The sequence below is a fragment of the Vombatus ursinus genome, unplaced genomic scaffold, assembly GCF_900497805.2.
Source record: "Vombatus ursinus unplaced genomic scaffold, bare-nosed wombat genome assembly UNPS02010320.1, whole genome shotgun sequence".
Classification (NCBI taxonomy): Eukaryota; Metazoa; Chordata; class Mammalia; order Diprotodontia; family Vombatidae; genus Vombatus; species Vombatus ursinus.
Window position 1 is genome coordinate 5,761,049 of NW_020950098.1, and position 17,375 is coordinate 5,778,423.

Sequence of the window (17,375 nt, forward strand, 5' to 3'; positions counted from 1 at the left end):
ACAATCTTAAAGGATAAAAGGGATAGCTTTCACTGGTTATACTACTCAGAATCACTTTGCACAGTGCTTTTGTAGGTTGCCTATCCTGTCCTAAATCAGGATGCAATGTTTTAATGCTTCTTAGACCTTGGGTAACAAGTCACATCACTACAATTGATTCTATTTACTAACTCCTCCGCATAGGTTTTTGTACCATTTTTCTTATGTGAAATTAGTCCTCTCCCTTCTTTTCACCCCTCTCCACTCCAAGTTTTATGTAGAGAGTAACACAGTTGTCATATTCCTGCGACATTAAAGAAAATGATGAATTTTTAACAGCATTTGAGAAGTTGTCTTTCCCTTTGCTTGTATGGATAAAAATGCAATTACCTCTCTCAAATGAATTTTTAATGTCATTGACTTCCACCTGAGAGCCAGACACTCTGAAAATCCCCTGATGCTGAAGACCTACAAAAAAAAAAACAGAAAGAAAAGGGAAAAAAGGTGAAAAATTGCAGCCCATCTTCTGGTCCCCTTTTGCAAATGACTTGACAAATAAGAAGACAAGTGTACTTAAAATCCACCGTAGTTAATGTCTGCAGCTTACCATACAGATTGATAAACCTGATGCAGCTTTCCACAATGAGGGGGATGACTTGCCCTGAATCCTGCAGAAAGAAATGGAAATCAGTTGACCTCAATTGAGAACACATAATCACATGCAAAATTAATGTTTGGAGTTTCACAGAACTTAATTAAAGTCAAATTTGAGTCAATCCCTAAAAATAAATTCTTCTTTCCCTTCCCTACCACAAGATCTTTCATAAGATGGAAAGAAAGGGAGAGGAAATAATTTATATTTATATAAAGGTGTATTTCAGTTCTGAAGCATGCCAAATCAAACACAGTGGAAACAGTTTCAGTTCTACCTCAATTCTCTGTGTCTGCATGGGAATCCAAATTTTCCTTACAGATTCAATTGACACTATCAAGTAACGTATTTTTCAAACTAAATATTGTACCTGCTGGGGAAAGCCAATTGTTAAATTTTCACTGTGAGCAATGCTACAAATGAGGGCTTGATTTATTATTCTGCTGATTGTCCCAACTTAAAATGACAATGCTAATTAAATTTAAGTGTCATGCTTTTTTTGAAGAACCATTTGCTAAACATTTACCAGCACATCCTCTGCCAATACCTCTCATAAAAATACTGAACAAATCCCAGGAGATAATAACTAGCATTTATAGAATGCCTGTTATATGCTAGGTACTTTACAAATATTATCTCATTTGATCACAGAATGTGGGTTAACTGGAACCTCAGAGGTCATCTATTTCAACCTCACAGTTTAGACAGAAATGTCCCACAAACACCCTCCCTCTAGCTAAAGATTCCACACCAGACTGTGTCCCCATTCTGAAGCTCAGTGATAAGAGCTCACAACTGTAGGACCCTAGTACTGTTTTTGTTCAGTTTGCATCAGAACTTACTCATAAATAACTAGGAAGGTGTTTTTCCCCCCCAAAGCACTTTCTCCATGATTCAAATTTTTTTTTATTTATTTAAAAAAAATCACAGTCGAGTACATCAGATTTATTTCTACTGACATTTTGTTTGAAACTTCCATTTTCATATCTTGTGGCAACTTAAGATCTTTGAGTAAATGTGAATTCTGGTAGTACTTTAAGATAAGTATTTGCTGATATAGGAGATGGAGACTTCAGTCTCAGTTAAACATGTACTAATGTCATGCACTACCTGTAGTTTCAAAAAAAGGTTACTGCCTACAAAATTAATTTTTCATGTACTTTTTAAAAACTTAGCTCTTTTGTGAATTAGATTTTTCACGGAAACATTAGCTCAAATATGATGGCTTTACATCAGGCACTAATTCACAGGGAATTTTTAATATGAAACACAAGAAGAACATGGTTTTTTGAATGTCCTAAAACAATTCAAAATACACCTTTCTGTTTAAGGAATGAGTTAAGAATTGGGTATACCATGCTTCTGCCATTTAAACATTTGTTCCTGGTAGATTGTAAGCTCCATGAGGATGCAGGCTGTTCTGCTTCTTAATGTATGTATATGTGAGTGTGTGTGTGTGTGTGTGTGCGCGCGTGCACACACATTTATGTATACCCAATACCTAACATCGGGTCTGGTAGTTTTTAACAACTGCTTGTTGATTGACTGCTGATTTCTGGGATGGATAATATCCTTCCAAGGAAGATAGTGGTTGTAATGAAAACTGTGAGAAGCAGTTTAATTGTTCTATGTTTCATTTTTAATAGTTCCGGGTGTTCTGTAAATATTATTCTGTTCAATTTCCTGAGTAACTGTCACGAGTCTGTTTCAAGGGTATCAATTTCATGCTTTTCTTTAGGGAGTGTTTTTTGCAATGAAAACAGGACTTTGCTCTGAGCTGGGCAATGAAGGATAGTAATATGGTAATTAACACCAAGAATTATAGTTTTGATGAGCTGATTTATCTTAAAAAAAACAGTACATTTGTATCATTTAAAGGGAGTAACCTTTTTTACAGAAACAAATAAAAGAATGCTATAATCTATAATAGCATTGTGTTTAAATGTCAGCAAAAAAAGGCAGAATATTAGTTTGCACATTTGATATACTTAATGCTTAAAAAAAAAAAGAAAAGAAAGAACACAGAGGACCAGAGGTGATCAAAAGGAAAATGTTTGCATTAAGAAAGTTCCAAAGAGAATATCATGTTTTCATAGTATTCTTAAAATACATATTCATTCCCTCTCTATTTAGCCAGTTTATTGCTAGTCACGAATTTTATGAATGCTAAATATTTAAACTCGGGCTTTAACAGATAATATTTTATGAGCAGTAAGAATTTGGGGATGTGTTTCTATGGACCACCAAGCAGCTTTGTGAATTTGAACAATTTTCTTTGTACCTCAGTTTCTCCAACTGTACAATGGGAAAAATAATTTGGCTCTCATTACTTCACAGCTATGTTATGGGGGAGAAAATAAATGTAGATCTGCCATAGCTAGTCTAGTAAAAGGAGTACTTGAGAGGCAGGAGGTTTGAATCCCACCTCTGATACTGACAAACTGAATGAATACAGACTAGTGACTTAATCTCTCTGTGCCCCAGTTCCTATTTATAGAATGGGTAGTAGAGTCTGGAGTCAGGAAGATCTGAGTTCAAATGTGACTTCAGACACAAGTAAGTCACTTGACCCTGTTTGCCTCAGTTTCCTCATCTGTTAAATGAGCTGGAGAAGCAAATGGTAAACCACTTTAGTATCTTGGTTAAGAAAACCCCCAAAGGGGTCATGAAGAGTGGAATACAAATGAAAACAACAACAAATATGTGAAATGTCCACCTCACAGGGTTGCTAAGAGGATTAACTGACATAATGTATATAAAGAACTTCGCAGACATTAATATTACAATTACAATTGTATTATTGTAATAATACAAATGCCAGTTACTATTTATCTGGCATTATTGGGGAATGAACAGCTTCACTGACATAAAAATTCTGGACAAGTGAAACTTAGGCCCCCAGTTGCCAAATATTTACTGAGGACAACGTTTTTGTTGGAAATCTTCCTAAATTACATTAAATGCTTCCCTGTCTTTATAAACAGAGAATACTAAAGATAATTTAACCTTTTCTTATTAACTTCTGATGACTCAGGCTCATTATAAAACTCTATTCTTTTACTCTACAGCAATATACATAGGTCTTAGGCCCTCTTTGGAGTTTTTTTTTTTGGTCAGGCTATTATCCTGGCCTAGGAATTCCAATCTTCCCTCTCACCTTCCCCATTTGTAGCTTCTAATCTGCTATAAGTGGAGAAATGAAATAACCAAATTTATTAATTACATTAAGAGTTAAAAAGTGAAAATTTGAAAGTCTAGTGTTAATACAGGAAATTTATGATGTGTGGGTTTTTTTTTGTTTTTTTTTTTTTTAACATTGATGGGCCTTTTTGTTTTAGAGGTTTAGGGGTCAGACTGCCCCAAGTCCAGATAAATGGGACAATGTAATTAAGCAGCAAATGGATCTTTTTTTGAAATAAAATTATTGTGAGTTTCATGTGACCCTACATGAAATACTCCCTTCGCTTGTGATAATATATTTTAGCGAGGAGAAACAGACCTTTTCTCTTTCATGAACAATCAACAAAATCTCTAACAGAAAGTCCCCAGGTTCACCCATAAACTTGGCACCAAGATCTTAGGATCACAGGATTTTTGAGTGGGAAGGAACCTTGGAGAGCACCCCTTAATTTTGCAGCTGAAGAAACTGAGGACCAGAGAGGAGAAGTGATGGACTAAATCAAGGTTCAAAAGGGAGTAACAGAGCAAGGACTTTAAATCCAGTGCCTTTAATTGCACGTCAAACTTAAAATGGGTCCATTATCCAAAGACTGCAATCTATGAACAGTTGAGTAACCTTACCAAAAAGTTCTGATTTCCAGTATGAGACGTCTTCTAAATGGATATAATATAGCAATGAAACTTTGGAAAGAAGCCACATGTAATTAGATAACTCCTTATTAGGGAAATTGGACAGGCTATATGCCAGAGTTTTAAATTCCCTGGGTCCACTGCAACGGAAAATGTCTAGTTGAATCAGTCAACTCTCTGAAGGCAAACATTTCTCTTTTAATGTATTGGAGGGACCTAATTAAAGCCAAGCATGACTCCAACCTGAAGAGTGTGATGCAGAGAGCAAGACAGAGAGAGCGTCTACACTCTTTTCCCATTAGCACTATACCTGATGTCTTGTGTGCGAGTTCCTCCGTCCTCGGCTAGAAGCATTATTAGAAATACAGGATGAAAAGGAGACAGGGAGTAAACACAGCAGAGATATAAGGTACAGACTATAAGGTCTCACAATTTCACTCAATATAATGAATTCCTCAAGTCATGGGAAATCCAAGCAATTTTGTGTTTTGGGTCCATGTTGCCCCACCCCGCCTTGCCATAAGGCTCTCATTTATTCTGTATAACTCATTTTGAAAGCTCGAAAACTACTGTTTAATCAAATCTTGTAAAAGATAATGTAGCCTCTCTTTACATAGGCCTTAAAAATAACAACAATAACAACTCTCAACGCCAGGTATACCTGGTACACCAAACCAAACTAATAACACGCAGGACCAACCCCTTCCTCTGAGGGAATTCAATCCAAATATCAGATTCTCTTCTTTCCCCTCTGACTTCAGGAAATATTATATTGCTCTTCTGGGAAAGCAAAGAGCCCCAGGACAGACTTGTATATAATGATCTACCTCCTTTTATAAGAGGCCTAGACCATTATAGTAATAAGTGTGGAGATTAGCCACCCAAATGGCTGGTGCCAGTACCTTGATGAATGTTTCCAAATCCCCATTAAACAACTTAGCATTATACTGTGATCGGGGTCTGGGCTTCCTGTGTTTCTGGGGCTTAGGGGGAACATTTGGAGGCCTAAGGGAAGGGAATATAATTACTGAGTAGAGAACAAATCAAACAATAAATGAAACACCCAAAGGTCATGTCAAAATAACACATATGAGGAACCTGTTAAGAAGTCACCACTGCCCACCCACATAAGAAGCACATTGTCTCTCCTCTGCCTTCGTTCCAACCCTCCACCATTGACTTTATTAATAAGACAGACAATACATGGAAGCAGACTTTTGGTATCCCCTACATTTTGTAGCTAGCATTATGGACCATCTGGATTCGTAGGGCAGAAGTCACATCAATTGGTTGACATAACACACATGGTAAGAAATCACAGGTTTACTAGAATAGTATCTTAGGTGGAATTTTTATGAATTTAAATGAAATTATTTACGGTTATAATCTAATGTTATATCAGTGTTTAATAATAAAAATACCTCAGGAGAATGCTGGGATTTTTATCCTGGGTATTAGTGGCTATGGATAAATTATGAGTGCAAAAAGCAGGGTTCAAAAATCTCCCTTCCCTCCACCCCACATTTGTGTTGTCTCCAGTGATTAGAATGTAATTCCCTGAAGGAAGGGAGGGATGGTGTCACTTTTGTATTTGTATCCCTAATACAAATACAGGGTCTGTCTAATAGAAAGTGCTTAAAACTTATTGAATTGAAGATCCATTCCAGTATTTTCTCAGGAGAAAGAACAGCATGTAACAATATTTTTTTTTAAAGCTTTCTAGACAGTATTTTATTTTTTCTCAATTACATATCAACAATATTACTTCTTTAAAAGAAACCATCACACCACCTAAATATGTGTGTTTTTCATATAACAGTTATAATATGCTCAATATATAACTTTTCTTCCTGACCGAGTCTGTATCATTAATCATATATTCATCTAGCTACCTAAAAATCATTTATTTAGAGAAGAAAACAACTTAGTCCAAACATCTGATTTCATAGATGAGTAAACTGAAATCCTGTGAAGTCTTACTCATGGACAACTTGGGACCAAGTGGAAGAGCTGGAATTAGAACCCAGACAAGTCTTCTGACTTCAAATTCAGTATTTTCCCCTCACAGCTAGATGTGTTTTACCCTACATGCAGTACAAGCTTGCTTCCTGCCTGAATTCTTTATTTGGACTACTTTATTGTGCAAAAGCTCAGACTGTAGAGTAGGGGCTTCCTAATCCATTTCCAATATATTTATTTTTGATATCACGTTTATTTACCTAATGTATACCACTGAAGAGATCTCTTCAGCCTATCTCCCATGGCAAATCTCATAAGGAATACAGATTTAGAACTGGAAGGAAGCTTAGAGACCATCTAGTCCAATCCCTTTGTTTTACAGATGAGAAACCCTGACGACCAGAGAGTTAAGCAAAGTTGGGACTCAAACAGAGGTTCTTGTCTTCCAAACTGGGGGCTGGAAACGGCAACCTGAATTTACTTTATACATGATAGTGCTAAACATAAAGATGTAGGCCCCTTCTCCTATAACATTTGGTTGGCATTTGTTTTACTTACTATGGATGTATAGGATTTTATGATACTTTTTAAAAAGGGGGAAAAAGTTCTTGAATAAAGTACAGCAGAAAATATGGCACAGGAAATAGATCAAAGCTAAATCTTTTGGGAAATGTACTTATTAATTAATTAATAAAAGATATTACAAAACTCATAAGCTTCCTGACAGAAAAGCTACTAATGAATGCATGTCTACTGAGAAACCTGGCTACGTATGTAGAATAACACGGCAAAAATCAAGAATGAATTCTGTCCCTCTGCCTTGAAAGTGAACAAATTTGGCCCCTAAGGACAGAAACCAACAGATGATGGTTTCGTTGGCAAGCTGCTTTTCAGCTTCCTAGCATATTTGAAGAATTCATCTGCAGGCATGCTCACCTGACCAGTGGGGTAGAAGGCCTTGAACCCCATGACTAGCAGGCAAATTTGTGCTTTTGTAATTGTCAACAGAAGAAAACAAGAAGGACAATGAGAAAGACTATGACCATATGTCAAGCTCTTAGCTGGGTAGGCTGGGATTTTCTGCTATCACTATAATTATTGGGTTAGCTTTTGCAATCTTAATTAGGAGATGAGAAAAGGCTCATGGACTACTGAATAGGTAATGTCCCGGAGGGAAGGAACAACTCAATTGCTGCCCAGTGGGTCCTTGGAACAGCAAAGATGTGACAATGGGTGGCATCTAACTTCTTCAGTCACTTTAAACACATCAAAAAGCTTCCTAGTCATTAGAGTATATGACAATGAAATGGCTTTTTAAAGTTAGGTTTTTCTGCATTGGGTCTATTGTTTTTGGAAGGTCACTGATTAAAGGGAAAGTGAAATCAGAAGACTTAGATCAAGCTAGAATCTCATTTAAACATTTGTGGGCAATGTAGGTCTCAGAATACGGCTAATGCTCCAGCCTTATAATAGGTGAAACCATTAGAAACAGGTCACTGACCCCAGTGTCTTGAATGACTTCTAACTGCTATATTCAAGGCCTGACAATTGCTTCATTAAAAGAAACCATTATCTGAAATGGGCTAGTGTTCTAATAGTGGCCTGACAAAGGACATTTTAGATTAAGATAGAGCGTCTTGCATTAGCTGCATAAAAAGAGGGGAGGAAAAGCCCATGTCAAAGAATTCTTTCTGGGGAAGCAAAAAAAGCAGGGCAAGATGGTTGCCCATTGATTGGAGAATGGCTGAATAAATTGTGGTCTGTGGATATAAAGGAACATTATTGTACCATAAGAAATGCTGAGTATGAGGAACTCATAGGGAAATGCTGGAAGATTTGACATTGAGCCAAGGAAGATGAACCAGTAGAACCATATACTCAAAGACTACAGTAATAATGTAAATAAAAGCAGTATTAAAAAGCAGCTAAGCTCAGATTACTATCAATGACCAGTGTTGGTCCTAGAGGACACATAACGAAACATATTTCTTTCACCTTGGTAGAGAGGTGGAGGCCCATGGGCACAGAATGGTATATATTCTGTCAGGTGCATTTGTCTTATTGGTTAGTTTTGCTTAATTGTTTAATTGCTTAATTGCTTAATAAAAGAGGGCTCAATGGCAGACAGTGTAATATTGGGAAATGATCAGTACGGAACACAAAACTGTTCCTGTAAACTGACTGTCACAGAATTTAAAAGCTTGGCATTGCTTTCCTTTTGAAAACCTTGAATAAACAATAGCTATAATGTCTAGTCGGTTCACTAAAAAAAGCGACAGGTTCACTTTCAAATAGGAGTGTTATTAAAGTTCTAAAAACCATCTGGTGAATTTGGGTGAAGGCAGATAGGGCCATTTTCGAAAAATACCACTTAGCCCAAAGAAAACTTGGCATCCCACTGTAAAATCTTTCTAATGCTGATTAGAATTGCTCCCAATGCTGCCATATCAGCCTTTAAAGAGAAAACCAAACCTTCCTAACTTTTCCCAATCTGAATTGGAATCTGTTTAAACAATAATTTCACTGGATCACCCACAGTTGTAACTCCGAAGTCTTTAGATAACAGAAAAACTACAACTATCTGAAAGGGTTAGATTAAAGTTAAAGAAAATAGTTTTTGAAGGGGTAGAGGGTTACCCCATTTGGGTCATTCCACAAGGACAAGGTGGGACAAGATAGGCCTTGACAGCAGTTCATGTGAAAAAAGACCTAGGGGTTTTTAACAGTAGGCTTCACGTTGACGTAAGTCAACAGTGTAAAAGCGTAATAAAAAAAAAAAAAAGCAAAAGTATTTTGGGCTGCTTGGTGTCTCAGACTAGGACAGGAGTAGTCCCCCTATACTCTGTCCTGATTAGATCCTATCTAGAGTATGCTAGTTCTAGTGCCACACTTTAGGAGAAAGACATTAAGAAACTGAAAGGAGCTAAAGGAAAGTGACCAAGGCAGTAAAGAGTCTCAATATTATTTCATATGAGGATCAGTCAAAACAATTAGAGATATTTAGCCCATAAAAGACTTGGGGACTGAGGTGGTGAAGTGGTGGAGGGGACAGGCTAGCTGCCTCCAAGCATTAGAATGGCTATCCTAGATATGAGAGAGTAGGCTTTTTACCCTTAATCCCTGAGGCCACAACCTGGAGGAATGGGTCAAAGCTGAAAAAGAAGTATATACAGACTTGACATCAGGAAAAGCTTCCTAACAAATTCAAGTTGTCCCAAAGCAGAAAAGGGTGGTTCTTCCCTTCACTAGAGCTTTTTTCACAAGAGGCTAAAAGATCACTTATCTTCAATATGGTATAGAAGGAATTCTTATTCAGGTATTAGTTGGACTAGAAGGCCTCCAAGATCTGTCCCAATTCTGAGATCTCCTTTTTTCACAATAAAGGAAGAGGGTGGGGGGAAATAACTCCATTTGCTTGTGTGTATGTGTGTGTGTGTGTGTGTGTGTATGTGTATACATGCTTCCTAGCAGAATAGATCTTTACATAAAGATGGGTGTTAAATGTGAATGATCTAATCCTATAATCCCCTTTTGTCTGGATTCTTTCTGGAGCCTCTAAGTGCTCTGATTCAGACAATACAAGACCTTGGGCTCTTGTTACGAAATTGCCTCATAAGAACACTTTACTGTCCCACTGGGAAGTCCTCAGAAATACATAAAAGCAAATCCAGTTTTACTAGAAACCTGAATCTACCACACTGATTGATGGGTTTCACATACATTGGTAAAGCCTTTCCATTTCTGATGATTTAAAGTTTTCATTGTCCCTTGACAAAGGGTAGGAATAACAAAGATATGTTATGAGCAAGACTCAAAACATCTTCCTACCTTGTGGTCATATATTCAGCTCTGTGACCTAAGGGAACACAAAGAAAAGAATTTAAGTTGATGGAAACAGATAAGCCTATTTTTTTATTTCTTTATCACTTACCCTTATAATACTTTCCTTTTTCTCTTTTTGTGCACACCAAGTTTACAATTACTCACACACTAAGTAAACATTAGTATCCTACTGCGAAACACGTAAACTTAGAAACATATTCCAAGGCAAATATTTCCAATATCCCCTTTGCAATACTAAAAAAAAAAATTCTGTAGGCCAACTTGGCATCACGCATAATGTCTCTAAAAAGTGAGAGCAGCTCATGTTTTTATTGAATTACACCAGCCATAAATTGAGGCCTTCTCATAAGATTTACTTTCATTGATTTATATCCCATAATTCCCTCTGCTCAAACTTCTTGGGCATTAAAGAAAAAATGTCCTGTCATGAGATTTGAATGTAAGCTCCTTGAAAACAGGAACAATTTCCCTTGTATGCCCAGACTTTAGTGTATGTGTGTGTGTGTCTGTGTGTGTGTGTGTGTATGTGTGTGTGTGTACACACATATACACACACACAGACATATACATACACACACTGTAGTATATGTACTATAGTATACAGCAGCACATAGCAAATCTTTAATAAATATTGAACTGAATCTGAAGGTTCAAAACCAGTTGGGGGGGTCTCCTGTGAACTCAACTCTGTATCTTCTTGTCTGGGACCAAACAGAGGAGGAGAAACAAGCTAAATCTGGCATTTTTGGGAAATGGGGAGGGAGGTCTGATGTCTCTACTTTTATGCATTAAGCCCTGCTTGATCTTAGATGTTAGGGCTAAAGATAACAGGATGATAATATGCTACCAAAATGCAATTACAGACCTGGGAGGTGGTTAGGTTTTATAATCACAAATGACATTTTGATTGTTGACATTAAGATATGACAGTGTTCAGTTTTGCTGCTTCAAGTAACACATGAATGAGCTCAAAACCTTTCTTTTGGGGTCCTTGTCACTTAAAATGATGGGCCCTTTTTATAGAATTTTATGTCTCTTCAGTTTTGTTCTCATGTATGATTTGGTGTCTGCGTGATGCTCCCACAATCTAAGCTAATTTTAAGTCTGCATGGGTTTAAGGTTGCCACTTGCTCTGATATTTCAGTGTTGGCCAGGAGAGTATAAAGGATGCATGTGGCACCCTAGCATGCTCGAAGGCACCCCAACATTCTCCTACTTTGTTGTTGAATCGTTTTCAGTTGTATCTGATTCTTCATGACCCATTTGGGATTTTCTTGGCAAAGATATCAGAGTGGCTTGCCATTTCCTTTTCTGGTTCATTTTACAGATGAGGAAACTGAGGCAAAAAGGTTTAAGTGACTTGCCCAGGGTCACTCAGCTAGTAAGTGTCTTAAGTCAGATGTGAACTCATAAATATGAGTCTTCCTGACTCCAGGCCTGGCACTCTATCTACTGCGCCACCTTAGTGCTCAACATTCTTCTATAACAGCTTAGAAATAGACCTGGCCCATTAAGGTTATTTTGCAGTACAGTCCTTAATATCACAATTTCTGGAATTATCTCCTTTCTTTACCTCTCAGCCTCTTGTAATCTCTAGCTTTATCCCACTACATGAGACCTTTCCTGATTCCCCCAGTTGTCAGGGCTTTCTCCCTACCTCAATATTCTGTATTTGTGTTATATACATTTTGTATTTACTTATTTGTGTACAAGTTCTATCCCTTGTATCCTGCCAACCACCCACCCCAACCCCTACCCATTCCATGAAGTGAATTAAATTGAGCAATGCAAGGATTCTAACTTGAAATTTTTAACTGCCCTGTTGCAGGTGATGAATGAATTCTACCAGGCCACTAGATGACTTTCTAGCCAAGCATCCCCTCCTGTCTACTAACTAGCCCATCGGCTATTTGGCAAATCTCCATCTGATGAAGAATGGTAAACCAGATACCTCTTTGGGAAGAGTTCCCTCACTGAAAGTCATACCTGGAATCACATGGTTTTAAGTTGGAAGGGAAATCAACATTCAACTAGCCTAACTCCTTCATTTTAAGATAAGACTGCTGAGCCTGGAGATGTTACTTGCCCAAGGACAGAGATATTAAACTACAAAGTTGATATTAAAGTCCAGGCCCACTGATTCCAAATTCAGTGATTTCCTCCCCCCACCCCAAATAGCTGGTGCCTCTAATTACTATTAAAGAGAGAAGTCTTTATTAATAAGAGATAAGAACCTGTGATGGGCAGCTAGGTGGTGCAGTGGGAACAGTGCTGAGCCTGGAGTCAGGAAGATTCATTTTTGTGAGTTCAAATCTGGCCTCAGACACTTACTAGCTGTGTGACTCTGGGCAAGTCACCTAATCCTTTTTACCTCAGTTTCCTCATCTGTAAAATGAGTTGGAGAAGAAAATGGCAAACCATTCTAGTATGTTTGCCAAGAGAATCCCAAAGGGGTTACAAAGAGTCAGACATGACTAGACCACAACAACAAAAGAATTCTATAATGATTCTTCCCTTTCTTGTAAGGGTGGACTGGAATACTTACTTACCATGATTGTTAGGACTACACTCTGATCCCTTGCCAAAGGGCATACATGACCCAGAAATTCCTGATTGATCCCCATGATTGATAGGTTATGGAGAAGATGGTTAGCAATAAGGCCAGGAGGAAGCAGGGCTTTATCATCCATATAGAAATATGTAGGCCCTTGATTTACTGACTAGATGCAGATATCTGTAAAAGTTTATCGGTGTGTTATGAGAGCTGAGCCTCATTCTTAACTTCTACAAATATATTTTGTCAACATACAATATCAGAAAAAGCAGTATGTCATAGTAAACATAGAGCCAGCCTCAGAGTCGAGAAGCCCTGGGTTCAAGTACTGCCTCTTCTATGGCTTTATAACTCTGGGCAGGTCACTTAAGCTTTTAGCTACTTGCTAAGACTGCAAATTGAAGACAAGGTGTTGACCATGGGATTCTCTCACCCCTATTCTATTGAAATTATAGGTCTAATTCCTGTCTCCTATAGTACCATTAACAGCATAAATTCCCTTGAATACTGACTCAGAAAGATAATTCATAGAGTCCTATATAATCCCAAGGCTCAAAAATATAAAACTGAAAATGAACAGAAGCTTTAACAGTCAAAAAGCTAAAAGTGGGTGGAGACAGAGTAGAGTTGACAAATGTATTCCTGAGACAAGGACTTTGTATGTCATTTTCTAACCCTTCTCATTTCCTTAAAAGGAGAAGCATCCATGGAGGTACAGTTCTAGAGAAAGCAATTATTCACATTCAGGTTTTCTTTGGAAAGTATACTTACTCAAGTGGCAATAAAAGAGTGCAGCCAAATAACCTACTTAATTTTGTTCTCAGAAGCCTTAGGTCATGGACTAGAAACAGGGATATGATATGAATTAAGCTTCCAGTGTCAGACCCTCTGAATTAAGCAAAAAAGAAAACAACAACAAAATACCAAACCAACCAAAAAACAACAACTTGTACTGATTACTTAAAGTCAGCCTCCTTAACTTCAAAGGAACAAAAACACTCCCCGAAATGAAACAAAACAAAAAACACAGGCAAAACATGACATTGATTGGAAGAACTCATTGCCCAATTTTTTAGAAGTCCAAACCAATTCCTTAGATATGCTGGCTCTATTCATTATATTCGATTTTGTTAAAAAAAAAAATACAAGGGGCAGCTAGGTGGCACAGTGGATAGAGCACCGGCCCTGGAGTCAGGAGGACCTGAGTTCAAATGTGGCCTCAGATCAAACACTTGACACTAGCTGTGTGACCCTGGGCAAGTCACTTAACCCCAACTGCCTAAAAATTAAAAAAAAAAAAAAAACCCAAACAAAAACGAAACCTTGCACCATTATTGTTACTATATGTTGAAAAATAAAAGCTTTTTTTGGCTTCATCAATGCCAACCTATTATCTAGTTTCTTCCTAAATTTCAGTGAGCTTAGATAAGGAACTTTCAATGATAATTTCAATGTTGTCACCTTTGCAGATGTGAGAGCAGCAAAGGTAAGTTTTGTAAAAGTGTAAATCAGTAAGCATTTTTTAAGTGCTTACTCTGTGCTGGAAACAATGCTAAGCATTGGGGAAGCAGTCCCTGTCCTCAAGTGGCTTAAACTCTTACAGAGAAGACAACATATATAAATCAGAACACTCAAGAGAAATACAGAATTGATAGAAGGCAACCTCAGAGGGGATGGTGCCAACCCTTAGGGATGGTGGTGGTGGGAAGGCCAAGAAAAGTCTCCTGGAGGAGGTGGTGCTTGAGCTGAGTCTTAAAGGAAGCCAGATGTTGGGAGGGAGAGAATTCCAGGTATGGGGAATGGCCATTGGTTGTTGTTGGTTGTCCTTTGTTCTTGAAGAGGACCATGACATCAGGCAAGTGATGCCATGACATGCAAGTGAATTGGATTTAAGTGAAGGAGGGCTGTGCAAAGTTACCAGCCTTACTTTCTCTTCTAGAGCCATCTGGGTCCAGTGGCCAGATATAGGCCAGGACGACTGGAGATGAATGGCCAGTACTGGTGCATGGCCAGTACACAAGGCACAGAGAGAGAAGATGGAGTGTTGGGTTGTGCATGAGGTTACAAGTAGGCCAGTAGGGTACAGTGCATGGAAGTAGAATGTAAGAAGATTAGAAAGGCAAGAAGGATCTAGGTTGTGGAGAGCTTTAGATGTCAAATGAAGGCTTTTATATTTGATCTTGGAGGCAGTAGGGAATTAGAGACAGATTGTGACCATGGTCACACCAATGCTTTAGGAAAACCCCTTTGGCAACGGCATGGAAGATGGGTTGTGGTGCACTTGAGGCAGAAAGGCCATTTAGCAAGCTTTTTGGAAGCAAGTCCATGGAAGAGGCTGACATGGAAATGAGGATCTGAATGACAGTGGTGGCTGTGCATGTAGAGAGAAAGGGATATACAAGAGATATGGAGAAAGGAATGACAAGATTGGGCAACTGAAGGGATATGTGGGGTAAGGGCAGAGTTGAGGATGACACCAGGGCTGTAAAACTGGATGATGGGAAGGAGAATAATGTCCTTGAAAGTAGTAGGGTCAAAAAGCAAAGCATAAGATAAGACAAACCCATTGGTTAAATCTTTGAGTTAAGAGCTATTTGTTTTGTCACAAAGGTACCTTTTGTAGTAATACGTATAATAGAATTCATACATGCAATTTCTCCTGTGCCACCTCAGACCTTTGTGGCCCCTTTCCTGTGCCCTTCCATCATCCAGGTATACTAATACCTTCCTTTAGCCTATATAAAAGCAGGGCTGTTGCTGAGTTGTTTCGGTTATGTTAGACTCTCTGACCCCATTTGGGATTTTTGTGGCAAAGGAATGGTTTGCCATTTCCTTCTCCAGCTCCTTTTACAGATGAGGAAAGTGAATCAAACAGGGTTAAGTGACGTGCCCAGGGTCACACAGTGAGTAAGTGTCTGAGGCCACACTTGAACTCAGTTCCTCCTGACCCCAGGCCTGGCACACTATCCACTGTGCCACCTCGCTGCCCATAAAGGCAGGGTATAATTTATTAATTACAATATATGAATTGCCCACCAGGCCAGTGGTCTCACCAGAGCTCTCTGGTATATGCATGGGATAACATTCCTGAAAGATTATAGTATCCCCATTATAAGGTGCTTAGACTGCAGATGCCTAGAAAGTCACCTCCATTACTAAGCCTGCAATTTAAATGGTGGTGCTGGCTGGGAGAGGAGTTAATCTAAGAGCTAAAATGGAATACTATTCAAAATAGTAAACTATGAAATGTACAGTCTATATGGAGCTCATGAGCACAAACCCTCACCTTGTCTGTGGTCTCCATTCTCAGTCACAGCTACCCTCCAACACCCGTAGATTCATAGGCTTAGCCTACTGGAATCACATAATTTATCGAACGTAGCAAAAATAAAAGAAACCAAATCAAATGCTCTCATGTGGAGTCATCTAGCTCCAGCTGTCTTCTAAACCTCCTTCCACTTGCCCTACCAAATCCCTGGATGTGGCAGGGAGAGAGTCCCAAGTTACTCTCACCTGAAACTCCGGGAAAGGAACAAGGAAAAATGTGTATCTTGGGATATGGGAGAGCAGGAGAGAAAGCAGTCATCTACCCTTCAGTTCACTAGCCCAATACCAGTAGAACAGATGCAAGTCTGAGGACTCATGATCCTCCCTTCTCATACTGTTTTTCATCTCTGTTTGGTATAATTTTCTTTCCCTCAAAATTCATCCCTATTTCAAACTTCCATATTTCTGTCATGAGTACCACCATCCTTCCAGTTACCTGAGTTCACAACTTGAGGTCATCCTCAACACCTTACTTTCTCTTCTAGCATTCATCTCTTTATCTCTACTTACACAACCACCACCCAAGTTCAGGTGCTTATCACCTCTCACTGCGTCTATGTTTCAACAGCCTCCTAATTGTTCTTCCCTCTCCAATCCATCCTCTACAAAGCTGCCAAAATAATTTTCCTAAGGCATAGTTCTAGGCATCTTATTCTCCTGTAAGAAAAATTGTGGCTCCCTAATCCAATCAGAATAAAATACAAAATCCTTATTCTTGTCTTGTAACTAAATTTTCCAGCCTTATTACATATTGCCCTCCTTGACATAGTTACTCTATTTTCTAGCTGAACTGAACTCCTAACTGTTCCCTGGTCTCAACATACCATCTTCTACCTTGAAGCATTCATACCAGCTTTATAACCAGTGCCTAGATCCCACTCCCCATCTTTGTCTTTGAGCATCCTTATCTACTTTTTTTGTTGTTTGTCCTTCCTTCTGGAAGAGGACCATGACATTGGGAAGGTGATGTCATGACTTGCAAGTGAATTGGATTACAGTGAGGGAGGGCTGTGCAAAGTCACCAGCCTCACTTTCTCCTCCAAAGCCATCTGGGTCCAGTGGCCAGATATAGATCAGGATGGCCCCCCTATCTGCTTTTAGGACTCATCCTAAGTGCTACTTCTTCTTTGAAGCTTTCTCTCCTATCCTCAGCTATTTTCTCTTTCTTCTCAAAATTTCCTGAAGTTTTTTTTTTTTCCACTCCATCACCCTTGCTCCTCAATTATTCTCTTTCCCTCTATTTAAATGTAG

At 38.5% G+C, this 17,375-nt stretch overlaps 1 protein-coding gene across 2 annotated transcripts in view; it reads right to left on the reverse strand.

Moving 5' to 3' along the window:
* The window catches only part of SRGAP1 (SLIT-ROBO Rho GTPase activating protein 1), a 315,572-nt gene that overhangs the window by 43,479 nt on the left and 254,718 nt on the right, over nucleotides 1–17,375 (reverse strand). Inside the window, exons 11-14 of one of the 2 annotated variants that reach the window (XM_027854191.1) lie at nucleotides 10,229–10,256; nucleotides 4,752–4,785; nucleotides 587–647; nucleotides 370–447 (exon numbers count right to left, since the gene is read on the reverse strand). In XM_027854191.1, the coding sequence (XP_027709992.1) occupies nucleotides 370–447; nucleotides 587–647; nucleotides 4,752–4,785; nucleotides 10,229–10,256 (201 nt within the window). Of the gene's footprint in view, nucleotides 1–369; nucleotides 448–586; nucleotides 648–4,751; nucleotides 4,786–5,343; nucleotides 5,447–10,228; nucleotides 10,257–17,375 lie in introns of both variants that reach the window. The other variant, XM_027854190.1, reaches the window with a different exon arrangement.